The sequence below is a fragment of the Gallinula chloropus genome, assembly GCF_964237585.1.
Source record: "Gallinula chloropus genome assembly, chromosome: 2".
Lineage (NCBI taxonomy): Eukaryota > Metazoa > Chordata > Aves > Gruiformes > Rallidae > Gallinula > Gallinula chloropus.
Window position 1 is genome coordinate 51,353,073 of NC_140086.1, and position 26,913 is coordinate 51,379,985.

At 43.1% G+C, this 26,913-nt stretch overlaps 1 protein-coding gene across 1 annotated transcript; it reads left to right on the top strand.

The window, feature by feature from the left end:
- Nucleotides 1-239: 239 nt before the first annotated feature.
- Nucleotides 240-24,375, top strand: ABHD3 (abhydrolase domain containing 3, phospholipase; the record flags this gene model as incomplete). Its single annotated transcript, XM_084260085.1, has 9 exons — nt 240-386; nt 2,021-2,184; nt 4,702-4,884; nt 6,614-6,659; nt 9,475-9,587; nt 15,060-15,233; nt 15,866-15,914; nt 15,999-16,164; nt 24,197-24,375. The coding sequence occupies 9 exons, from the start codon at nt 240-242 to the stop codon at nt 24,373-24,375; spliced, it is 1,221 nt and encodes a 406-aa protein (XP_084116211.1).
- Between the last annotated feature and the right edge of the window lie 2,538 nt (nt 24,376-26,913).

Consider the following 26,913-nt stretch of genomic DNA (forward strand, 5'->3'; position numbering starts at 1 on the left):
CCGCGGGCCCCCGCCCGCTCTCCGCAGGCCTCGGCGGCCGGGACGGGGGCGGTCCGGGGGCGGTGCGGAGATGGCGCCGGCGGCGCTGTAGTGCGGAGCGGTCCGCGGGCAGCGGCAGCGGGAGACGGGCGGCAGCTCCTCCTTCTCTTCCTCCCTCCGCACCGGGGTGGGCTCGGCCGCGGCAGGCGGGGTGCGCTGCGCTGACTTACCGTGCCCTGCCGCGCCGGCCCGCCCGTGCGATGGACTGGCAGGTGCTCACCAGGGAGCTCTCCCTCTACCTGGAGAGCCAGGTCCGCGTGGGGCTCTTCGGCTCCGGCGTGGGTTTGTCGCTGGTGCTGGGCTTCGGCGTCGCCTACGCCTGCTACTACCTCAGCAGCATCGCCAAGGTGAGCGGGAGGGCGGCGGGGCGGGTGGGCTCCGCAGGTGTCCCGCTAAGGGGGCACCGTCCCGCGAAGGTCACCTCCAGCCGCCTGCCCCCCCCCTCCCGCCCCCTCCTTAGGGGAGGCAGCCGGCGACCTTCTGGCGAGGGGTGCGGCAGCACCTGAAATGCCTGGGCGGGGGGAAGGGAGGGCGCGCCGCCCGCCTGGAACTCGCACCTCCGGTCCTTCCTCTGGAGGTGCCGCTCTGGGGTCCCGGCTGGCCGAAACCCCATTCTTCCCCCCGCCCCCCGCACAGGCCCGTCTCCGCCGCCGGGCCGCGCAGCTTCACACGCACCCCCCGCACTCCCCCCCCACTACCGCCCGGTGGACCGCTGAGGCTTCTCCTCCCCTGGGCCCCGTCGGTCGCCCCCGGGCGCCGGCCGGCCTGAGCGAGCGCCCGTTTGTCCGTGCCCGGCCTGGGAGGGGAAGGGGCTCTGGCCTCAAGCGCCCCCAAAACGGAGTTGCACTGGGGGAAGATCTTGGCTGGGGACGATGGTTGGGAAAGGGAAGCCGGGAGCTCGCCCTCCATAACAAAAACCCGACCTCTTCTCTGGTTTGCTAGCAGGGCAAACGATAAAGTAGTTTGCTGCCCTTGTGTCTGCCCTCGGTACCGTCGTAAATAGCTTTGGAGCCGCTATTGCAGCGTTTTGGGGGCTAGGACACCCTATGACATCTCCTCGTTGGTAGAGGTTTCACAGATAAATTAAGCATTTGCAAATTTACTGGGCTACAGTGAGCCCCATCTGATCTAAAGTGGCCCCGTGGTGAGAGCGCCTCGTTGAATGCTTAATCAACTGAAGATATGCATATCAAAAGATTTATGACTGTTGAAGATGTGTTGTGTTGCCACACCCCTTCACAGAGCCGCTGAGAACGTAGCCTCCCTCTTCATCGAGCCGAGGGGTAGTTGGTTTTGGTCAGGGGAGAAGAATGAAGGGGCAGGAAGATGTACCATTGCCTGTGTAACTGTGTAACAGTTTTTCTTCCAAGGGTCTATTATTCTCCTGTTAATGCTTGTGTGTCGGAGAGCCCATGCAAAAGTGAAGTTTAAGAAATGCAGTTGCTAAAACAGGAGCCGTTGGGTACAGGGGGATCTCCACGTTCATTGGTGTACAGCCGGAAGCTCTGAGGAAAACCTCTGTATGCAGAGCGCTATTAGAGATGAGTAACCAATGCAGTCATGCTCCACGGCAGGAGGAATGTCCTACCAGGTTAAAATAGGTACTGCAGGTGCACGGTCCAAGTATGTGGATTAAGCATCATCTCTGTGCGGTGCAAGAAAATTGATTCAGTAAAATCTTTCTCTGTCACTGTGAGACAGTGTGGTTTTGATTCTCCAGGGAAAGGCATGATGCGTATTATCAGAAATAGATACAGAATCCATAATGCTCAGTGGGTTTCGTTTTTCGATTGGGCTCTTTGACGTTTCATTTGGGTTTGTTTTACTTACCTCTTTACTGAGAAAGGAAAAAGCATTGCAAATGATTATATGAAAGAAAGAAATCAGTTTAGTGGGAGTGGATTTAAACAGGCTTTCATTTATTTATGTGTTGGTTTGTTTTATATGAATGCCTGTGCCTGACTCTAGTCTCTCTCTCTAGAAACCCCAGCTGGTGGCCAGCAACGACCGTTTTTGCCGCTTTCTCGAGGAATATTGCCCTGTTGTGACAGAAACTTACTATCCCACGATTTGGTGCTGGGAAGGTCGGGTGCAGACACTCCTGCGTCCCTTTATCACCTCTAGACCCCAAGTACAGTACAGGAAGTAAGTGCCTTTCTTGTGGAAAGTGATTGATTTGGTAGCCAGTGATTGCCTTACTCTGACTGTGTCACAGCTACCTGCATTGCTCAAGCCTGTGCCCATTTCTTTTTGTTTTTTTGCTTTACACCTGCCTTTACAACTCCAACCTAGGCTTGGGAATATCTCTATCCTTGATTCAATATACAGTAGCTTTAAAAGGTCAAGGTTCCCAAATAGCCCTAATTTAGCTCAGAGAGTTTTGGAGCACTGAAATATCAGTGACAATATAGGAACTGATATGCTTATATGTTCACAGGATCACACAACGGCTGAGGTTGTGAAGGACCTCTGGAGGTCACCTGGTCCAGCCCCTCTGCTCAAGCAGGGCCACCTAGAGCCAGTTATCCCAGACCATGTCCAGACAGCTTTTGAATATCCCCAGGAATGGTGACTGCACCACCTCCTGGGACAACCTGTGCCAGTGCTTGCTCACCCTCACAGTGCAAAAATGTTTCCCACTATTCAGAGGGAATCTCCCATGTTTTAGTTTGTTCCCATTGCCTCTGATCCTATCGCTGGGCACCACTGAGAAGAGCCTGGCTCCATCCTCTTTGTACCCTCCCTTCAGGTATTTAAACACAATACCACCCCTGAACCTTCTCTTCTCCAAGCTGAGCAGCCCCAGCTCACTCAGCCTTTCCTCACATGAGCAGTGCTCCAGTCCCTCATCTTCCTGGACCTTTGCTGGACTCTCTACAGTATGTCCATGTCTCCTCCCTTGTACTGGGAGTATTGCTGGCTCATATTCACCCTGCTGTCCACCAGGATGCCCATGTCCTTTTCTGTCAAGCTGCTTTCCAGATGGTTGGCCCCCAGCCTGTACTAGTACACAGAGCTGTTCTTTCCCAGATGCAGGACTTGGCACTTCCCCTCATTGAACTTCACGAAGTTCCCGCCAACCTATTTCTCCAGCCTGTTGAGGTCCCTCTGAATGGCAACACGGTCACCTGGTATATCAAATATTCTGGTGATTGAATGCCATCATTTTGGAAAGGTCATGCAATCACTGTCTGAGTCTATTGAACCAGTATGTCCAACCTTAACCATAGCACGGCCATATTCTGCCTTCTTTAGAATACATAAAACTTCTGGGATTTTCAGAACAACTTTTACCTGTGGGGTTTTTCTTGTGTTCTTTCATGCCTAATTTCTAAAAGGAGAAAAACCCCTTATATTTATTGTTTGTCCTCAGCTGATCTCCCTCACCCAGAAATGAGACTTAGTCTGGCAAATGAGGCATTTGGCAGCAAACCTAAGGAGAAGTACTTTTATGCGCCGGAACCTGGATGCAGCACAAGTTGTTTCAGCTCTGTTTGCATGGTAGAATAGATTTAGCATTTAGCAGCTTCCCTTAGTTTTAGTAACTAGGAAACATTTCAGTGGTATTGCCATGTCCACTCTTTCTAGCCCTTCTTGCATACCCTCTGTTTCAAGGTTTGTGAGGGAAGAAACATAGCTCCATGGGGCAGTGCTTATTTTGCACCATTTGAGATTATGTTGGCAGCATTACATCTACTTCCCATTACTGAAAAAGGGCAGAGCTGAGCTAAAGAGCCCAACGAGGCTGACAAGCTTTAAAATCTGGAGTAGGTGCTCTTAAGACTTTCAAATGAAAAGTCAAATTTGAGGTAGGCTTAAATTTTGGTAGCTCCCTATACCAACTCTCTCGTACAACGTCTTTGTTGCCAGAGAAGAGGAAAGATGCTAAATGTTTCTAAAAAAAAAAATAATGAAACCTTCTTTTAATTGTTTAATGCCTGCTTAACTTTGTAGGATATTATCATATTTGTGGCACTCTGAGCATATATGGTTTAAGAGTGCATTCTAGCAAAGTTTGTAGAGATACAAAGTGAAAGACACAATAGTGTGTGTCTGTGTTCTGCGTAAATAAAACATAACAAAGTGCTTTCCATTATACACACTGCTTCTTTGGATGAAGAGAAAAAAACTGGTAGATATTTAATATTGCCCAGTGTGCCATCAAAAGATTCTTAGATGATCCAAAGGAAAACTAGAGTGCATAAGCCTATATAAAATAGAAGGCAATGCCAAAAATCCCATTAGTTACGAGCTTCCAGTCCATCAGCAGCAATTCATGTAAGGCCAGCTCTTAAGTGAGTGGGAATTGTTCTGCAAACTCTGCTAGCTCAAGACAGCTAGAGGCATGGCTCTTTCTGAATGATGAATGTGCAGACATAGAATCACAGAATGCTTTGTGTTGGAAGGGACCTCAAAGACCACCTAGTTCCAAGCCCCCTGGCATGGGCAGGAACATCCCCCACTAGACCAGGTTGCCCAAAGCCCCATCCGACTTGACCTTGAACACTGCCAGGGAGGGGGCAGCATACCCAGTTGGGTGGCACTTTGAGTCTTAAAACATAATTAAAAATGCTGAATCCATACCTGGTAATTTGAACATTGTAAGCACTCTTAAATGTGTTTTAAAATCTAATCAGTGTTGTCTTGAAATGTGCCTTTCAGTGAGCTCATTAAAACAGCAGATGGAGGACAGATTTCGTTGGATTGGTTTGATAATAATGACAGCTTATATTATCCGGATGCCAGCACAAGACCCACTGTCCTGTTATTGCCTGGCCTGACAGGAACGAGCAAGGAATCCTACATTCTTCATATGATCCATCAAAGCGAAACGCTGGGATATAGGTGCTGTTGTGTTTTATTGCTAGTATTTTGCTGCTTCTACTAAGTGTATGTGTATAAGGTGCTCTCCTACAGCAAATGAAATCTAAAGACATTAGTTTATGTAAGACAGTATTATTAGTAATAATAATAATAATAGAACTATGTAACAGGCAGTACATTTAGAAGAGCAGGTTTAGTATCTAAAGATGTGCCCTGGAGATTGCAGTTAAAGCAAGCTAAGTCTGCATAGGCCTGCTGCTTCTTCTTAAACTGTAATATCAGTACTTCTGTTACCTTTCCACTTTCTAGAGGAGGGGTCTGTATTCTGCTCCAGGAAGCCTCATGTGGATGGGCTGCTGGCAGCAGGCCTCAGAGAAGGTCAGCTTCTGAATCCCAAAACTGCTTGATTCGGCAGCCTCAAATTTGTGAGTGCAGAAAGGGGAGCTAGCCTGCTCTTACTGGTGGTGGTTAAGGAAGAGGTTTGTCACCTCTTAATTGTCACTGTTTAATTTAATTATTAAAGCTCCTGGTCAGAGTTGGGTGACATAAGTGGCTTAGTCCACGAGTAGATTCCTTTATGTAATCATATTGCTGCTGCTGGGCTTTCAAACGAGTTGTCATTGTTCCAGGGTCTGTATTTGGAATATTACATTTTGTGTTTGTAGATTGGTTTCTGGTACTGACTATAATAAGCTCTTCAAATATATATACATATGAGCTTTTACCTACGTGTCTGGCTGTCTCTTCCCCGTTTGGAGGTTTGGGTAACTGCTTTACTACATTATGAAAGCAAAGTAGCACTTTAACTGTTCAAAGGACTTAAAATCACTTTAAAACTTAACTAGTTAAAAGTATCAGAGGACAAAATCCCTCAAATCAGCAACTTCTTACTATTAATATTTTATGTATTCCTGGAAAAAATATTGATCTGCATTTGATCACCTGAGAAAAGAAGGTAGAGCATTAAAAAGAAGAGCTTTAGGTCAGATACCAACAGAATGATGTGATTTTGGTTTCAAGCAGCAACTTTTGAGAAAAATACCAAAATAAGTAATTTGTCATACCATTAACCCATCTAAAATACAAAATTATTACAGTGAGATGGGAGAAGAGTAACAGAAAAATAAGATTTAAGCATGGATCCTTAAATCACAGTAATACTTCTAGAAAATTTAGAGACTCACCAGCACAGAGAGAACAGAAACTTCTGCTGTACCAGACAAACAAACAAACAAACAAAAATCCCATCCCCAAGAACCTGCAACTTAGATGCAGCTGTCACTATAATTTGGATTTGGTTCATTTTGTGCTATTTAATATTATTACATAGCTTCGGAGGATGCCTACACATGGCTCTCAAGTGTTCTCTTTTCTGAGCACTGCTTTAGGCTCAGTCCTGCATGGGCAGAGCTTGTGGCCTGGATTTGGCCAGCTCAGAGTGCAGGCAGAAGAGGCATGTACTGTCTTCAGGTAAACCCTGGGGTTCTCACTGCAGCCTCACCTCGACTGGCAGATCACTGAGCACATGGAGACACCACTGGCTCCGTTTCGGTATAAAGGTTGTTCCACCCAGGTCAGACTTTAACATCTGTAGGACTGTAAAAGTTTTTGTGATGAAATTATTGATAGAACTGGCTTGCATTGCTGTATTGCTTTTCTTTTTGTGTGTGTGTGTTTAAGATATCTTTTTTTTTTTTTTTTAAGTGGAATAAGCAAAGTGTGTAATTGAATTTACTGTCTCGGTTTTCAGATGCGTGGTTTTTAACAACCGGGGGATCGCTGGGGAGGATCTTCTGGTAAGGATGACTGCTAAGATACACATCTCCCACTTATAAGCAGTATATATGCAATCATTGGTGTTTATTTGTACAGCTGGATTTAAATGAAAGAAACTCTCTGCATATGTTGAGAATGCAGAGAAGAGAATCTAGTCATCTGGTAGATCAATCATCTGCCAATATCATTCTTTTATTTTAAAACTCAAAGACGTCAGCTGGTCACCACACAATTTTTGCGAACATTTCATTTTAGGACATCATGTGTGTTATTAATATCTGTAACATTAAAGCAAACAATCCTTATACTTTTCTTTCAAAAAATACTAGTGTCTAAGATGCACATATCTGAGAAACTCTGTTCAATCAATGTAATTTTCCCCCATTGCTTTGACATAAAAATCCAAATGTAAGAATCATAGAATCATAGAATTGTAGTTGCAATTACTTTCACAGTGGCCAGTATGATTTTAAATTAGATTTTGATACAGTTAAAAAGTTGTGCTATGAAGACAGATCCACGTTATACATAAATATCCAGTTCATTAATTCAATTATGGATAGCCCTATCCTAAAAGTCAAATGTGTTCTTGTGTTTTTCTCAGCAATTATGACACAAACTCAGTGACAAAAAGCCATTTATTATGTTTAGGGCAGACCTATCATGTTTGCCTAGAAGTAACTGGCAGTTCCACAAGTGGCAAAGTCTTGAAGCCAGGGACAAGGCACGATGAAATATTGCTGAATAAGCTTTGTTTCTTCATATGCGTTTTGTTGACAGTTCTGCAGCTGGAATGAATGTGCATAATACTCAGTATTGTTTCACATTTTTTAATCTCCTGGTTTCAAACTTTAGAAAGCTCAGAATGTCTTTTTCCCATAATCAGATAAAGCATTTCAATGCAAATATTGCCATGTTAAGAGTAGTTCTCTGCATACTTTTGGAGAGGGATCTACAAAGCAGTTTTGTGACACACAAAGTCCTTATTGATGAATTTCTGAATCGTTAAGAGAAAAGATCTCTTGTTTGGATGCATTGTGTGTATTTTACTGTAATCGGATTTACATCTCTAAGCCTTGTAAGATCTTACTGTGAAGCAAACCAGCTGAAATGATCACATTTTCTGCAAAGGGGTTTCTACATTTTAATATAAAATCCCTAGTTAATGAGTTTGAAGCATAGTTGAGCACTACAGTAGAAAGCAGTCATGCAAGTCATTCTTTTTCTAGTCTCTTTAAAGGTAGATTCAAATTTACACCAAATAATAGCTATTTAAATAACTATTTTTAAAATGCTGTTCTCATTTGTTATTGAAAGTTACTGTGAATTATTGTTATGGAATAATGAAATATTAGATTGACCACAGCCAGCATGAGCTAAGATGATGTTTTAAAATATCTTCATGCAACAGACAGACATTAAAGTGTCAGGAATTAACTGGAATTAAAATGCAACTTACCTCTCCAGTTTTTATAAACTTCTAATCAAATACACTTTAACAATAGAATATATTAGCCCCTAGTTACCAAAAATAATTTATTTTTCCTTGTAAACGTGACAATTTAATTAAAATAAAACACGTTCACACTGTTTATAATTAATAGGGTGTAAAACAGTGAAGGGTGATTCATGTGGATGAGAACTGGAAATGCAACATAAACGGAAATTAAAAGCCTCTTCAGTTTTAATTATCCAGATGTAGCTTTTCTTCCCTTTTTTTTAATCTTTTACTTCGACAGTTCAATATTCTTGTTAAATGTATTTAAAGTAATTAGTTTCATCTAATTAAACTTGTTAAAATTGCCCACAAATATCTAGGCTGTTAACTGAAAGCAATTAAAAATACCATGCCAAACTTAAAATACATTGTTGCTTCAGACAACAAATAACTTTCATAATAAAGTATTTCTCTATTTAGTTTGAATGTTTATACTGAATTATGTCAGGCCAACTGCTACCTGCAGTTAAGTCAAGGTCACCAAAACATTGGTAGCCACTCTATAGTTAAAAGCTCTCTTTTGCTCTCTTTTGCTGTAGATGAAATATAGAGAGTACCATTAGGAAAAAAACCCCTTTTTTACTGTAATTCTTATTGCACCTAAAGGACTCATTTCCTTTATACTGCTCCAAATAGTCCTCCAGCTGTCCGTGCAGGTGAGGCTCAGATGCTGCACTTCTCCAAAAGCAAGGAAGGAATTACCCAAACCTCAGTGGTGCCAGTAGAAGTCATTCCAAGCCTCAAGATTTGATGAGATGGTAGATAGAGAAGGGATAATACATGTGTTTCATTGCTCTAATTAATAGAATATGTTAGGAACTCAGGTAAACGGCACTGGTGAATTTATATATCTATTTATTTGCTTGTATTGTGTGTAGAATCTAAATATTGACTACTTTTCAAATGCCAGCTGACAGAACTTGAAATCTAATGCTTTCTTTTGCATTTGAATGTGGGTGAAGATGCTAAAACTGTCTTTATAACTTTCTGTTCTGTAAATTGCAGCCTTTATGATATGTTTCCATTTCCTCAGGGTATTTTAAAAATACCGGTGCCCATCTAGTTCTGATCCAGTTCTTATTGCTCCGTGTCCAGATTTCATCTAATGACTGTAGATACTGAAGGTGTCACCTGTTCTATTTTGTAATGGTAACAAGTGTAACTCCTTCCTCCACCTCCTCACGAAATTCTCTGGGTTTATACTTGCCTTTTAGCGCAGCTTCATGGTAAATGCTAAATTTATCTTGTTATATAAATGATCCACTGGTGGGTCTGCTTTGTCCTTAAAGGATAACACAAAAGCTTATGGTGGCATTTTTCCTTCTGCCTCCTTGCAGACACCGAGGACTTACTGTGCAGCTAACACAGAGGATTTAGAGGCCGTTATTCATCATGTACACAGCTTGCACCCCTCAGCTCCGTTCATGGCAGCCGGTGTTTCTATGGGAGGGTAAGGTATTATGTAACACATGTCTCAGCTTAACTATGATCATAAAATAAGGACCCTTGTAGCCTGATGGTAGATTATTACTCTGCAATATTTGCTTTATTTACTGAACTGCAACTGACTTGGGTCTGTCTCCAGCAGTCAATATTGAGAAGACTTTTAGAAATTTCGTAACTTTGAAGCTTTTTTAGCTCTGTGTCAGGGAAGGTCAAAACTGGCCAACATTCAAAAGCTGAGAGAGTGGAGAAAGACAGGCATCACTGACAGATTGGCAGCCAAAAAGGTGGGCTATACAATCTTTGGAAACTATGGAGGCTGTCTTTGGAAGAGAGATCAAATATAGGAACTAGAGCTAACTTACCGTGTTTCTTAGCAACCCCTGGAAATTACAAGGTTTATCTTCACTCTGTTTGGGTTCTGCAGTGTCTGGGTAGGTTAAGCTGGAAGAGATGTGGGTATTTGCTCTGTCTGGCTCAGAAGCAAGAAGTAGTATTGTTGTTGAAACCGATATGGGTTGATATGGCGTGTGGTATTAAGATTTTCTGTGTCCTGGCTTCTCTCCAGAAAGCACAGCTAGAACAGACAATGATAGCTCAGTTCCTTAGAAAAATAACTGCTAGGAGCTATGAAAATGTTCAGACAGCCTCTTCAAGGAAAATTGTATGAGAGGAGAACTTGATTAGAAATACTGTAGACACAGTGGTAACTTCCTGAGGCTTCTCTTCCTTCTGACACATTTTGTGGAGGTTGGGCAGATACAGCCCTGTAGAATGACATCCATCTACTAATGATTTGTAGGAGCTTTGGGATAAATACAGATTTGTTCAAGCAATATAGCTATTAGTAATAAATAATTAAATTGGAAGCCTTTTAAATCAGGCCAGTCTTTTTCCATTCGTGTTGCTGGGATTTCTTCCCCGCTGTCTTCAGTATGAAGACAGAAATCTCTGCAGTGTATCAGTGTCTGTCTTGCTGGGAAGCCCAAAATTGGGCATGGTACTTCAGATACAATCTCCTAAGTGCCAAATACATGGAAATAATAATTTGCCTAGACCTGCTTGTTTTGCTCTTACTAACAAAGCACAGCATGTCGTTATTCGTCTTCATTGCTGCAGGGGTGCATTGCTGACTCATGTTCTGTTTACCCAGGTCTTTTTCAGCTGTTCTCTATCCAGCCATTAATCTGTTCTAGGTGCAGGACTTTGCATTTGCCCTTGTTGAACTTCATGAGGTTCTGCCAGACTGTTTCTCCTGTTGAGGTCCCTCAGAATGGCAGCCCTGTCTTCCATTTCACCAGCCATGCCCCACAGTTTGACCTGCAAACTTACTAAGGATGTGTTCCACCTCATCATCCAGTTAACGAAGATGTTACATGGTATTGAGCCCTGAGGAACACTACTAGTATCTGGTCCAGCCACTCCAGTTGGACTTCAAGTTCCTGATCACAACTCTCTGAGCCAGGTGCTCTAGGCTGACTCATGTTGCAGGCCACCTATTCAAACCATGTCCCTCCAATTCAGCTACATAGAGACCACTGAGGACTGTCAAAAGCATTGCTAAAGTCAGCATCCACTCCTTTCCCCAAATCAACAAAGGCAGTCAGCTCATCATAGAAAGCAATCAGGTTGCTTAGGAGTGCTTTGTATATCCATGCTGGCTGTTGTCAGTCACCTTCTTTACCGTCACACGCCTGGAAATGGCTTCCAGAGGGTATTCCCAAAGCACTGAGGCTGACCAGCCTGCCTTCCCCCCTCCTTGCTATTTTTGTAGATAGGTGCCTTTTTTCCAGATATCAGGAGTATCCCACAGTTGCTGCAACATTTCAAAAGTCATAGAGAGCAGTCTCATAATGACATTGGCTGCCTCCCTCTGGAGCTTTGGTGCACCTCACCTCCATGTCCAGTTTGCATAGCCAGGTCCTAGCAATAATTCATTCTCCCATTCTCTGCCACTACACACAGAGACCTAGGAGCCTGAGAACAGACCTCAGCACTCAAGGCAGGGAAGATGAGTAGCTTTGTCCTTTTACAAATTTTTTGTCACTAGGTTCCCTGTTCTGTTGAATAGTGGTCCCAGGACGGAATAAAGGCTGGCAGCCTAACCTCACCACTTCGGGAAGATCCTCTGGAAACCATTTCCAAGCATATGAAGGATAAGAAGGTGGCTGGATTCACCAAGGACAAAGCATGCCTTCTGATGGCCTTCTAGGATGAGATGACTGGCTTTACTGATGAGGGGAAAGGAGTGAATGTTGTCTTGTTTTGAGCTTTTCTTTACTTATAGAAACCTTTCTTGTTGCAGAAGCCTGTTTCTTTTGTTCTGCATATTCCCTGTTAGTTCTAACTTCAGTTGAATTTTAGTTCTCTTAACTGCATCCCTGCATGCTTGGGCAACAACTGTTTCTCCCAGGCAGCCTGCTCCCCTTCCACCTTCAGGATACTTCCTTTTTGACTTCAGGAGTTCTTTGCTCCTCCATGTGGTCTTCTACCACTCTTGCTCAACTTTCTACACATCAGAATGATCCCTGGCAAAATTTAACCCAGTTCTCTTCAAGTCCACTATTGTAATTCTGCTGCTTACCTTCCCCGCTCACCTTTGGCCATTGAATAATCTCAGTGGCCAAGACTGTTCTGCACCTTCCTGCACCTGACAGGTTTTTCCTTACATGTGAGTACAGATCCCCAGAACGATGCCCCTGTTTGGGTCATTGATCATGTATCTAAAGATTGTCTTTGATAGTCTCTACAAATCTCATCTGCTTGTGCCTCGCTGTGGTGGTGTTCCAATTGGTGTTGGGATGGTTACAGTTCCCTGTGCTCAGTGATTATGAAGCTTCTTTTAGCTGTCTAAAGACTTGGCTACTAATCCTTCCTCTTCACCAGGGGTCTGTAGCAGACACCCACCGTGATACCCCTTTGTTAGCCTCCAATCTGATTTTGACTTATTAGCTTTGTAGCAGCATATAACCTGCACCAGGGAAACGTTCTGTGCATTTAAATGGCATCTTTGTCTAAGTTGCAGTCCCTTTGCGAAGAGACTGTTTGTATCCAGAGTCTTGTCTGCCTGTGAGACCCCCAGGTCTCTGTGATCCAACAAACTCTTTCTGTGATGACACACAGAATTCTAATTCCTCCTGTTTTTCCCACGTTGGGCGTTCATGCCTCTGCTGGCAGATGAGATGGGTCACAGTCACGCTGCTCTCTTGGGGAAAAGTGAAAGCTTCCCCCTTTGTGCTCTCTCTTGAGTGCTTCATCAGGGCCTGCCAGGATCAGGGTTGTACTCCATCCTTTGACAAACCCAGTTTAAAAATCTTCCTCACAAAGTTATCTCTTATCTCACTTGGCATGCCCAGGCTGTTTTGCATGCAAAACATGAAATAACATGATGTATTGCAAAAACATGTTTCACTGGAAATGGTGAAACCCAAAGAAGCTTCTGCAGTAGAAGCTTGTTTCAATGATGAGACAAAGAATTAAAGCACAGTAGTTCTTTGTGAGTAACTGAATGTGTGGTGCACCATTGCACTAGAACTAGGAGGGCTGGGGTGCACTAGGTGAAGAACAAGGTTTTCAGGGCTGGAGTTGCAGTAGAAACCAGCCATCCTGTGACTGGTTTGGCTCTTGGCATCATTTCTGTCCATGGCTCAACCTAGTTCTAGTATGCTAAATAGGGGCTAAGTCTATTAGGGGGATCTATGTTGTCTTCCTGGCTTTTACCTCACTACCACCACTGGGTGATTTCAGGCAAGATGTTTCCCACCTCCCTCCTCCTGTTTTTAAACTCCTGAACCAGAAAGAGAAATCATATGCTTAATTGTACAGAAAACTAGAAGAGTCTCTAATCATACACATGGGGACTGTTTCTGTGCCCAAAATGAATTGGAGCGCTTGCATGTTTAAAATGAAGCAGGAGCACAGATCTCACCATGGGCATATTGTGAAAATCACCCATTTGTCCTAATCTTACAATAGTTTTACTCATCTATTAAATTTTCTGAATAGCCAGTTAATCTGTATAGGACACATTTGCCCAATTAAGAAGAAAAACAAACATTCACTTCACAAAGGTGTAAATGTAAATTAAAGCCTACTTCTTCTACTGATCTTCAGTTTCTATTATTTGGAGAGGGACTTTGTTTCCTAAACCTTCTCTCTACCAGATATATTCTGTGAATTCTGATAGAGAAGAGCCTTATTCTACTACTGTAAGTCTTCTTTGGGGGGTGTTCAATTGTTTTATGGCTCAGTGTTCTTACAGCATATAGACTGGTGACTCACAGGTTCCTCCTCTTCTGTGGGTGAGAGGGAACATATGCTACCTAATCCTGTATGTGCTGCAGGTGATTTTCCTTCTCTGGGCTCAACTGTGTGAGCTGACAGTGGGAGCCAACTCCCAAGTGCTGTTTGCTGTTCTTTTCCTGCTGGTTCCTACCAGCTGGCAAGTCTCTGGTACTACCAAAGACTGGCTTCCCTTTCTCACCACTGTCCTATGATCTGGTAGGTGGTGCCTGGGGATAAAGTCTCTGTGATGGCAGGCTAGTTTATGATGTGCTTGCTGAAGGTTGCTGTCTCATGAAGTTTAGTAGATAAAGCTAAGGTACAGAGCACTAGTGAGATGTACTGAGTTACATAACTTGTGATGCTTTGAGTTTAAAGGTAAGAGCTTGGTATTACAATGCTTGTTGTAAACTCTGGAGCCTTAGGTGGGAACATAATACTTAGAGCTCTTCTGTCAGTGTTTTGTGTTTACTCTATCTTCCTGCTGCTTTTCTGCATTTGAAGGGTCTGGTGGTACTGGTGAACTCTTCCCCCTTTCTCAACTCAACTACACACCAGCAGTAGAAACTGTAAGTTGTAATTGGTCAGAAAGGCAAGACTTAAGACATTTATTTTGCTCTTAATTTTGTTTTGTTTTATTCATTTTCCAACATTTCATCCTTTACATGTTTTGTGTTCAAGAACAGCTGTGCTCTCTTCTACATGTGAGGTGGGGTAAAGGCGTTGCCTTCTACTCCAAACCCAGCCTCATAGTGCAGCAGGTGTGCTAGGGCCAGTGTGCATTTGTCAGGCACGTGGATCAGGTTTATCAGGTAAGGAAGATCAAGAGCTTGTAAAGCTGTAAAACTTAGTAACAACATGGGAGTACCTATTCCATGAGTAAAATACATCTATTTGATCTTTTCCTCCCTTCTAGTGATAAAAATAAGAGTAGTACATCTCTATTTATTTCTAAATGCACTCCTACCTACATCCTACACAGTGTACTCTGTTCCTCTCTGACAGTAGAGTGAGAAAGCAAACTTCATGAGTCATCTGTTGATTACACTGTGCCTAATACTTGTATAAGGTAATCAGCTGTAGGGCTGATACAAGAAACTATTGAAAAACAGACAAAAAGGTGGCTGATTGTTATATTTGCTTTAAATTGAAGTAATTTGATAGTATATATGTTTCTGTTTTTCATTTATGTTTGTAGCATGCTTCTTTTAAATTACCTGGGCAAAACTGGCAGAGACACCCCTTTAATGGCAGCTGCGATTTTCTCTGCGGGTTGGAATGTTTTTGAATCTGTAGAATCCCTGGAGAAGCCACTAAACTGGCTTCTTTTCAACTATTACTTGACTACTTGTCTACAATCATCTATCAGCAGGTGAGTTGTCTTCTGAACTGTTCAGCAAGGTGGAAGAATGTTAGCATGAGATCTACAGCAAGTGTAATATTGGCAAAATTAATTCTGTAACAACACATCATGTAGCTGGTTTGCGTGTGTTCCTTTGGAATTTTGAAATCAAATGGATCTTTGCAAGAACTATTGTCATCAATGTGACTACATTTCTCTGCTCCTCAAGGTACTCAGACCAAGACCAATGTCCTTCTGTATTTATGGGTGAAGTGAATGTATTTTTAAATTGACCTAGAGTATAAATACTGTATCTTTTAAGTCAGCCTTGACCACAAAAGCATGGAATAGACTAGTTCATCCTTTGCTTTGCAAAATTAGGGTCTATTTTGTATTTAAAAATATTTAATTCTCTTAAATTCTCTTACCTTTGCCATGTTTCTTATGGCTCATGCAGATTTTTACGGTGTTGCTACATATGAGTGAACAATTCTCCTGCTCTTGGATTCCAGACAGATTTTTAATATGACAGAAGATTTAAACCCAAACATGTTCTTGTTAGGGAGTTATTTCTGTAAATGTACCTATAAATCAGAGGACTTCTACATCTATTTATTGATCAAAAACCAAGCCCTCCAATTTTTTCCTCTCTTTCTTTTTAGGCATCGACAAATGTTGGAGAAATTATTTGATATGGACCTCGTGATGAAGGTATGTGAAAATACTTCTTCTGTTTTAGCTGGATGCTGTTTTCCAAATGCTGACATAGTTCCCTATTTGAATTCTGTACTTCAGGCTAGAACTGTTAGAGAATTTGATAAGCAGTTCACTTCAGTCATGTTTGGCTACCCTACAATTGATGATTACTATGAAGATGCTAGCCCATGTCGCAAGCTGAAGTCAGTAGGAATTCCAGTGTTATGTCTAAACTCTGTGGATGATGTTTTCTCACCAGGTCATGGTAAGTTTAGGCTTTTTAAAATATATTTATTTGAATGCACAATCATGAAGACAAACTACATGGGTCTGAGAATGAACTCAGACCTATGTGTGGAGGTGTGTTTATATGTTGCTTGTATATAGGATCAAAATCTCCAGGGATGGATCAGTCTTGCAATTTATTTGGTGTGTAAGACATACGTGAAATGGTTGGTGATGGAGAGAACTGATTACTACAGAATGCAGAAGCACATGGGTGGCAGTTGTTAGCCATTAGTAGACTCTTCACAGTCTAAAGAAAAATGCACATTTAGTGTGTGAGTTACTTTCCTTGCAGCAAGGTATCAGGTGTGTTTCCCTCTCAGAAGCACCCATTTCTATTCACCAAGTACAAGGAGAGCCTGTGATGAGGAACTCATACACAGAAGTCTGGCTTGTAGATGTTCAGATTTCAGTGAAAGTGAAACCAGGTATTTTTTAACTGCCATTTTCCAGTGCAGTCCATACAAAGACTGTCTGTTGCAGATGACTTGAAAACCTCAGCTGTCATTGATGATCTCAGTGCCACCTCAAGGGTCATCTGAAAAATGAAAAGGGGGAAAAAAAAAACCAATTAGCATGTAGGACAAATTTTAGGGTAGGGACAGAGATACAGACAAGGAATGGTCCTGGGAAAACCTTATTGAAATTACTAAGAATCTAACTAGAAGATGGAGAAATTAAGAGGAAAACAGTTTGCAGCCTTTTTTCTTATTTTCTGACAACCATGAGATAATGATGAACTTACATTGCAATGCAGAGTTTAAAGACCTGTTAGAGACAAATGTGACATGGATGGAGCCACTCCAGTAGAGTGGAAAACACCAGTCTGAAAACACATGTCATGCTGTGCATGAACAATATAAAGAGGTGACAGCTGCCTTATATGAGGGGAAAAAAAAATCTGACTCTGGATTAGTCAAACTACCTATCTTTTACATTGGCCAAATCAGAAGCTCAAAACAGTAAGACCTGGGCAATACTCCTCCAGAATACTGCATCCACCTTCAACAACTTGCAGTCCAGGGACTTACTGACCAGGGGTTAGTGTCTTTGTACTTACTTGCCTCTGGAGCATTCTATTCCCACCCCCACCCCCCACCCCCCCACCCCCCCCCACCTTCCCCTTATAATTGGACAGTTGCTATTTCTCTTAGAATTATGCAGTGTTCTGAAGTGATAATGGATGGGGCCATGACTCTCAAATCTGTGTCAAAACATCAAATCAGGCTAGTGATTCTGAAGACAAACCTTCATGGGTTTTATGATCCCAGAGATGAGTTTCCCTGTAGTGTACTGCGAGGTGGGTGATTTGCTGTGCGGTGCTTCTGCCATTAAGTATCTTAGTGAGGAAACAATGGTCTCCCCTTTATTTTTAGCTCTAGCTCATTTTGTGGCTTGTGTGCTGAAGTGAAATAGTAACTGTGGCAGAGTGAGCTAGCTAGTTAGCACAAGTAACAACAGCAGTGGACCAGACTGTGTATCTGTCCTGAGGGGATTCGTTAACCTTTTCCAGCCTATTACCACTGGGACTGGGAGCTTTCTTAACTACATCAAACCTAGTGCAGATGCTCCATCCCCTTGCCTCTTCACTTTAGAATATAACCTCCAGCTTTCAAGAGTCAGCCACTGACCCCGTTGAATTCAATCTAAACACAAGGTAATACATTTTTTACTGTGAGGGTGGTCTAACGCTGCCATAAAGGTTGTGGAGTCTCCACAACCTCTATCTATGCGGTTTCTATGAGGATACTTAAAACCTGATTGGATACTATTAAGGGCAAGTGGCTTTAGGTGGCCCTGATTGAGTAGAGGGGTTGGACTAGGTGATCTCAAGAGGTTTCTTACAGCCTCAACAGTTCTGAGATTGTGCAGTTTGACTAGCCAAAAGATTGAGTTCCCTGGAATAAAGCTGTAGCAGATCTCCCTTGGAGCTGTTTTTTAAAAGAAATGTAGCTCTTGGTCAACAGTGGATGGTCTTTTTTGTAAGATTATCTTGGTCTTGGAGGGTGTCCAAAGAAGGGCAATGAAGCTGGTGAAGGGTCTAAAGCACAAGTCTGTGAGGAGTGGCTGAAGGAACTGGAGTTGTTTAGTCTGGAGAAAGGGAGGCTGAGGGGAGACAACTACCTGAAAGGAGGTTGTAGTGAGGTGGGGGTTGGTCTCTTCTCCCAAGTAACAAACGATAGGACAAAAGGAAATGGCCCCAAGTTGTGCCAGGGGAGGTTTGGATTGGATATTAGCTAAAATTTTATCACTAAAATGGTTATCAAGCACTGGACCAGGTTGTCCAGAGAAGTGGTTGAGTCACCATCCCTGGAGATATTTAAAAGATGTGTAGAGATGGTGATTAAGGGACATGGTTTAGTGGTTGGAGTTGGCAGTGCTAGGTCAATGGTTGGACTTGATGATCTTCAAGGTTGTTTCCAATCAAAAAGATTCTATGATCTTCAGGGTTGTTTCCAATCAACAAGATTCTATGATTAAGTATCAAACCTACTGTTAGAATGCCTTGGATGTCTTGCAGCATAGTTGAGGGGTGAGGTAGAGCATCATGAGGAACCTGAAACAAGAAGTGTTAGAATCTGTTGTAATGACTGTCCATCCTCTCTTAAACTCTGACCCTTACCAGCCTTTGTCCATGAAAATATTGGGATGGTTAGGCATTCCTGTATTCCTTGTTCACAGAGTTAATGCTGTTGGCTGTAAATCATTGTCCTTGTGGTGATGTTTGCTTTAGGAAGTGCCACCAGGACGATGTTGATCTCCAGCTGATAGCGTGACTGCTACGTCTGTCTGTCCTTGGCTCCTTTTTTGCTTCTGCTGTTCACCCTCAATGTGAGAAGTTGTGTTGGTGGGAGACACGGGGCACCCCGATTAGCAGCCTGGAGACTGTGGCTCCTGCCATCAGTTACTGGAGTTAGTTCCTCTCAACGCTCTTGCCGGCTGTTCTCTGTTAGCCAGCGAAGGGACGGTGTTACTCTGGGAGGTGACCTTATTCTGGCAACTGGCTTTTTTCTGTCACATGTAGGTCGGTGGCAACCAGAGGCAGTCTCCACTCTCACTCAAAGCCACAAAGTTTCTTCTCATCCAGACCCCAGTCTTTTACTGACTTTGGGGATTGCTTTACTTGTGCCTCATCTCCCCCAGTAACACCTACCAACCGCTAAGCTGCCTTTCACCTCTGTTGTAGATAGCTGGAGTTTCTGACAGCTGGGAAAGAGGCCTACATAACTCACTAGGGAGAAAGCCATGCCAGAATTCCTTTGGCTTTAAATATCCTTCATAAAGCTACCCACTTCTATCTTCCTATAGTGGAGCTTTGGGGATGCAAACCCAAGTCTGCTTTGTTGCTACATGCTGTGGACCAGAAGAGAGGCTTTCCTCAAAAAGTGCAGGTGATGCCTCTATTGCCTCCTGCTACCTGATAGTTTCTTCTCCTGTAGCTTTGTACTTGCAGCAGCTATTTTTTTAATATACTGTGAAGATTTGCCCTTTGATCTCAATCCAATGTTAGGAAGAAACAATCCATTCGCAGTCCTTCCGTCGTGTTGCTGTTTAAAGGTCACACAGCTTGGCGGCTGATGTCTCTGTGGTTTAGTTCTGGAATGCAGTTCTCCTGTTGCATAATACTAACTAATGAAAGCAAATGTTTTCTTCGTTGCATGACACTTCTCTCACCACCACAACTCACTTAAATGAGCCATTGCTTCAGGAAATATGTACTCTAAACCAAGTCAAGCCCTTTTGTTTTGTAAGTGTGAAAAATAAATCAAGAAGATGGAATGATGGCATTCATTGCCAGTGCCACGTTTAACTTTTCCTCTGAAGCGGCATTTTTCTCCTCAAAGACTTTAAGCAGCTTATTAGGCTTTTGACTTAAATTTTACTATACTAATGCTTAGCTAATTGCTGCTGGTGAGCGTTGTGCTTAAGCTGCAAGCCTGCCCTTGAAGCTACGTACCGTGCCAGCTCCCTCCCCACCCACTGTGCCAAGTAAGTGCATGTCTGAAGCTCAGTGGTGCCACTTACTGTCCTCTCTGAACCTCTCTGTCCCTCTGAATCGAAACATGGAGTAATTGCTCTTAGGTGTTATTTTGCAACCTATTACCTGAACAGGACAGTTGAATGAAGTTGTCTGGAGGGAGCAAATGGCCAAGGAACGGCCAGATGGATAATGATTAGGGTAAGAGTTTAAGGAACAGGAAGAAATCAAACAAACAATGGAACAGAAAGTCTGACAGCAGTGGTTTATTTAAGCCAATGTTGCTTTACATATATGTTTTTTCATTGTTCTTTTTCTTAAAAATAGTTTTTGCAACGAATGTACAATAAATTGGTTTTGAGTGAGGCAATTCTGCACGTACATATTTACATTGTGTTCTGTGATCACAAGTAACAGGTTTGTGCCTGTTGGATCAAGCAGCAGTGGTCACCAGAAATAGAAGTACAAGGTTCTATGTGGACCAAAACAAACAGTAGTATCTTCTGGCATGCCACCCTCTGTCCTAGAGTGCAACCCATCCAGTGCTCCGTTCATCTGCCCTTTACATTGCAGAATTTACTCTGTTGCATTGTGGTTTTATTTGTGGATGGCTAACAGTCCCTAGAAACAGCCTTGAGAAAAGCACCACACCACTGCCAAGCATCATTTGCATTTTGGCACCGGGGAGCAACACAACAGATTCAGTTCTCTCCTGAGAAGCTGTAGAGCAGGAAAAGTCTGCTGAGGAGGAGCCATACAAATGGTATCAAGACCGACTATGCCAAAGGCAGGCTCCCCTCCTCACCACAGGGGAGGTAAATGAAGGTAGGTTAGAATATGGAGAACTTCAGGATGGGGGAAGGTGACATTCATAAAGACCTGTGCGTGTGGCACTGAAGATAACCAGCATCCTAGTGCTGGTAGACTTCTAGGAGAGAGCTGCTGTAGCTGTTTGGAGGCAGGCAGCATGTGCCACCCACTACAGTATTGCCAATCAGTTTGGGAAGGAGTAATTAACCACCAGCAGACTGATTTGGGAGGTATCATTACACTGGCAATCCCTGAATGACAGGTATGCAGAAATGACAGTGAGCTCTGCCTGTCGGGGCTTCCCCAGATGAGTTGGCACAGCAGAGGAGGCGTTTACTGCCATCTCCCTTCCTCACCCCCAGCAGGTCTCAGCAAGAGACCAAAGTCTGACCAAGTGAATGACCATGGTGTTTTTGCAGAATCCCAGCCAGTCAGGAGGTGTGTTCAGGCCAGTGTGCAGGTCAATCTGTTAGGATCGATGGGGTTCTCATGTTCTCTCTGATTCCTGGGCATCAAATCTGCTCCCCCTTGCACACTGCTTCCCATACCCTTCCATATAAACATATCCATTAGTGACCAGGGAGGCAGCTGTAAAACTGCCCTGGAAGTGCCTGGAGCAGGAATGGAGGATGTGGGCTTGGGTCTGAGCCCCACTTCCCTAGCAGGATTCTGTTTAACATGGCCCGGGCACTACTAGGGAGAAGGGGAGCAGATGGCTTGGTACAGATCAATGGGCAAATTCCCATGCATTCCCCAGGAGCTGATGTGAATTGTAGCCACTGTCTTTGTACGCAGCCCTACGTTCATCCATGGAATCCAAGGGAGCTGGAGCAGAGATTGCTGGGCAGATTAACTGGGGCAAAACTCCAGACAAATGCTTGTTGAGTCTGGAGTCTGAAAATGATTCATGTGTTGGATTATAAAAAAAACCCACATTGTTTTCTGCATCTCTTGTTTTCAGCCTGCACTATTTCCCAGTCAAAACTGCCAGGCCCTGGGCTTTTATTTCATTGGTTCTTGTTCTTAGCCTTGCCTCAGTATTGCTTTAAAAGGCCCAGAGCCTGCCTGTAGTATTTTCTAGATGAAAAAAGGAAAACTCAAGGACTTCTTGTAAACACAGTGAGAGGCCTGGTTCCTTCCACCTAGTAAACAATCAAAATCATTTACAAAATGCTGGAATCTATAAATTACTTGGATGCATACCACTTTGAAAGGAGCAGATGAGTGGAAGAATTGAACAGCAGCAAAGAATCTCATGTACTCTGATGACTCTGTCTCATGCTCTCTGACTCTCTGGAGCTCCATCTGTGCTCCATTCAGGGCACCATCAAACACCTTAGGGGCAGGGCCAGGAACCTTTAGCACAACACCCATCAAAGACGCTGAGCCTGGTTGGTTTAGCATCCATGCTGAGGCCCCGGAGTGGAGCAGAGCATGTTGTTCCAGGCACTGCGGGTAAGGACCGCTGAGGCTCCCCTGGCTCTGCAGGTCCGGAGCGTCGGCCTTGATCTATTTTCAGTTGTGCATCTGTTCACTGCAGTCTCCACGTGCAGGAGCTCGAGTCACTTACCCTGGCTGGGAGGAAGGGTGGGGGGCTGCCTTTGGCTGGGGGGCAGGTGCCGTGCTGTTACTCTAGTTGCTGGAAAAGAAAGCAAATTGGCATTGGAAGCACCAAGCAAAGGCTGCCAGCACCCAGAGGAAAGTCAGGAACTCTGCTATAAAGGAGGCAGTGATATGCAGGGATAACAACTATTCAAGGTAATGACCTTTGAAATACCAAACGTATGAAGGGGTAAAGGAAAAAGGACTCCTAGAAATAGGAGTGGGGTCTGTCTCTGAAGAAACATCAGTCAGAAAGGGATATGGACAACTGAGCCACCCCAAAAGTGAACCCAATTAAAAATCTCTCTTCAAAAATACCTTAAAAAAGACTAGACAGTAATAGAAACCCTGCGAATAACACCCTGGTTAGTGTTGTAGTGCCAAGGCATTTTTACTTCAGCAGTGTATAACCCAAAATCAGAGTTATTATTCACAATACAGTGAACTTCCTACTGCTCCCTTCTGTCTGGACAAAGCACACCATTTTTGTTCTCAGTTCTTCTGTTGATCCTGACTAATCCAAAAATATGTATGAATTTTATTTTTTTCCCCTTCCATGAAGTTTGTTACTTGAAAACAGGAACTTCAAACAGCATCCTTCACTGAAAGGTACTGGGATTTCTGCTTGCTCAGGAGTGTATTTAGCCTACTTAAGCAACTTCCTCTGGAGTTTTAAATGACTTCATTTTTATATCAGGAGTGCAAACGTCACAGCCCCACTGTTGTGTCAACCAGTTCATACAACAGTGTCACCCCATCAGATTGAAATGCCATTTGTGAAGTCATATGCATGAGGGGCTGTGCTAGCTGACCTTTATTCCCTGTCACAAAGGGAGCTGCCCAGGTGGCAGCGTTAAGCCACACATCCATGTATACTCAAAGTAAGTTGCACCGAAGTCTCCCTTTCTGCACATTTCAAGATCGGCGTGTGCCAGGGGTGTATTTCACTGCCCCTCTGGGTGACACGGGGCAGGTTTCTGTGTCCCCGTGGGGTTGTTTGCCCTTCCCCTTTTCCTGTTGGCCGAGTGTATTTACACTCCGAGCGCCTGGGCAAGCACCGCCTCCCAGCGCGTTTGCATGCTCGGGTACAAGCGTGGGGGGTGTGAGCGTGTGGCAGATCGGGTATCACCGTGATAACAACCAAGGAGCTTCTGTACCATTAGATGGCAGGATATCTTACGGACAAAAGTGCAACAAAATCTTAGCTAAAGGTTTTGTGTTTGGAGTCTCCTACAGGAAGACCAGGGCTCACAGTTCAGGTGAATGCCTCAGCGTTTCCCCGGTTGAATATTGCGACACAGGTTAAGAACTACAAGCGCGATTGTCCGTTGACTCACACCACTTACACCAAATCCTAAGTGCATTAATACGGGTGCTGTTCCGTCAGCAGGGCTGGAAGAAAGGTGAAGCCCAGTGAGGGCTGAAACCTCTCCAGCAGCCAGCAAAAAAAAAATGTCACAGAGCTGAGGTGAGTTAACACAGGACAGAGTCCTGGGGTACGTCTAAGCATGTGTTAACGCTGTGCACAGTTATATTACGTGGGAAATGTTTCACAGAAGCTATTTGGTGCCTGGCATTGTGTGGAAGGATAAGGACTTAAACCTTTCCCCCTTCCTTCTAGCTATACCAGTAGAAACTGCCAAGCAAAACGCAAACGTTGCTCTGGTTCTGACTTCGTGTGGAGGCCACATTGGGTTTCTGGAAGGAATATGGCCAAGGAAGTGCACTTACATGGACAGAGTCTTCAAGCAGTTTGTGCAAGCCATCTTTGAGCATGGAAACAAGTTCTTCAGCATGTAGCTTTGGACCGCTAGTATAGCGCAGTGGCACATTCTGACAAGGGCAGTTAAGCTTAATGCACAGATTCTAACTCCTGTAAGCCAGCAAATGGATGAAGTCCATTACTACATGCAAAAATATTTTTTGCCTAAGATTTTGTAGCAAGAAACTAAATATTATGTTGTCTCTTTTATATTTATTTTTAATATGCCTTACTAAGAATGACCTTAAACGAAACAGCATTCTGCATACATCAAACTGCACTTAACCAAAACCATCAAGTAAAACAGATTATAATTCCTCAGAAGTTTAATTTAAACCAGTACTTATTTAGGAGACTTAATTTATATGGCTTTTAATATTAGAATGGCAACACTCAAAATAGCATATATATTACCCTGTCAGGCATAGTACAGGTTGACTCATTCCTTAGGGCACTGACAGTGTGAATACAAGAGGAGGAAGGAACACAAAGAAGCACTGGTTCTTCAATTACGTCAAAACTTCAGCATGTTATGCCACAGTGTTAGATTGATACCTGCTTTTGCTGTTCTATTCTGAGTATTCAGATTTAGGGCTAGTTATTGTTTTTTAAACTATGTCAATGCCATACTTGTCTTACATGATTATTTTTTAAACAGCTAATTTATAGTGTTTACATATAACCAAAAGATTCCTTTAAACCAGTACTGTAATAACTTATGTAACTAAGGCATCTTGCATTTCAAAGTTCATGTAAAGCTGGGTGTCGTCATATATGTAATATGTACTTCAGAGACCTGGTAAATGCGATGATTCTACCTGTTATGTTTATATTACCCTGCAAGAAAATGTCAGTTTTAAAGAATAAACATTAGAACATCAGGAAATTATTATATATAATCTGCTTTAAATTAAAAAACAAACCCGAACCCTCTGTCTCTGCTATTGTTTCAGATAATTGCTAAAAAGAACGTAACAAGCTGTTTAAAGAAAGCTGGGAGCTGGGGCGAGGGGTTGGAGCCCCATCTTTTTGGGTTGTTTATTTGATCATGTGTGAGCACTTCAGCAACCGGTTGATAAATCACTGAAGCAAACACGTCTGCCCTAGCAGCTTGCGGGGCTGCACGGCTGACCAAGGCACTGCTCTTCTCAGCCCTGAAACAGCAAGAGCCAACATGGCCCTCTGAGGAGAAAGGACAGTTGGGCAGAATGTATTTTGAAGCTCTTGGGAAAGTCCTAATTTAGGGCATACTGAAATTTAAAAAAAAAGAAAAAAAAGAGAGAAGAAAAATATCTTTTAACCAGCTCCTGTGGTGCTTCCACGTTGTGCTGATCACTGATTTAGGGCCCGGCTTGTGGGCTTAAGCAGCTGAGAGGTTTTAAGCAGCTGCTGCCTCTTGGTTGTCAGTCACCACATCCTCAATTCTTCCATCGGATGAGATGCCTGATAAGGAAAAAAAGGCATCTTTACTGATTGATCTTTTGAGGGGGGTCAGTACAAGAAGAAAACATGGATTGGAAAAAAGCAAGTTGGGTCTTTTGTCTCCAGCAGTACGTGAACAGTCCTCTTGCAAGGCATGTTTCCTAGTAACAGCACAGGAAGAACAGAAATACTTCTTGTCTTCAGAAAAAGAAATTGGGACATGGTAAAGGAAAGCTGGCTTGGGGAGGCGGGCAGTTAGATTAAAAAACATTAGAAAGTGCTTTCAAGTTTTAACTTTTCAGACAGGCATTGGCCCTTGCCCAAATAATAAATTCTGATATATTTTTTCTTCTAATAAAGAAAATAATTAAAATGTGAAAAAGGAGAAAAGTAAGAGCAAAATCAAATTAAATTAAATTCTGTACATTACAATACATAAAATCAGCATATTAGTAGGGTGCCTTATTTATTCTGAAATTTATTTCCAGCTCTTATATCCACACAAAAACAGTGAGCAATAAACAGTGTATTGAGCATTGTATTTGTAAAACTGTTTGGTGACAGTACTGTTCAAAACTCAGCACCAAGTATTAATAAAAACCAACCCACTTACATTACAACCACACCTTGCTGTTTAAATAAAAGTAACGTGATTAACAGCAGCATTTCTCTTTGCACTGTCTTCTTTCCCTTAGGTCCAATCCCATATACACATCCACACGAGACATGTCCCTTTAAAGCCGCGCTTACCAAACATCTCTAAAGTTGGGAGGTATTTTTCCCCCCCAAATGTAGAATGTTTTTTGCTTACACCCCGTTAGGTAAAATGCCTTGCTTAAAGCACAGCGTGCCAAGGAGCAACAACCAAATTTAACACCCATATCTTCAAGCTTTCCCAGTCAGATTTTTTCTGAAACATACAATGCAGACACCTCAGTTCTTGCAAAGGACACACAGGCTAGCAAAAAGTTTACAGCCCTTTCTTGCTATGTATTATCTTTGTACCCTGTACAAAGAGTTGTTTGTACCTTGTACACACCAGTCAGCCAAAATACAGACTCCAGAATTCAAGTCAATTCCTCTATTCACGGTGAATTCATTGGGCCTTTATTTGGCTTTTTATGGGATCTGAGTATTGAGACAGCAGCAGGGAT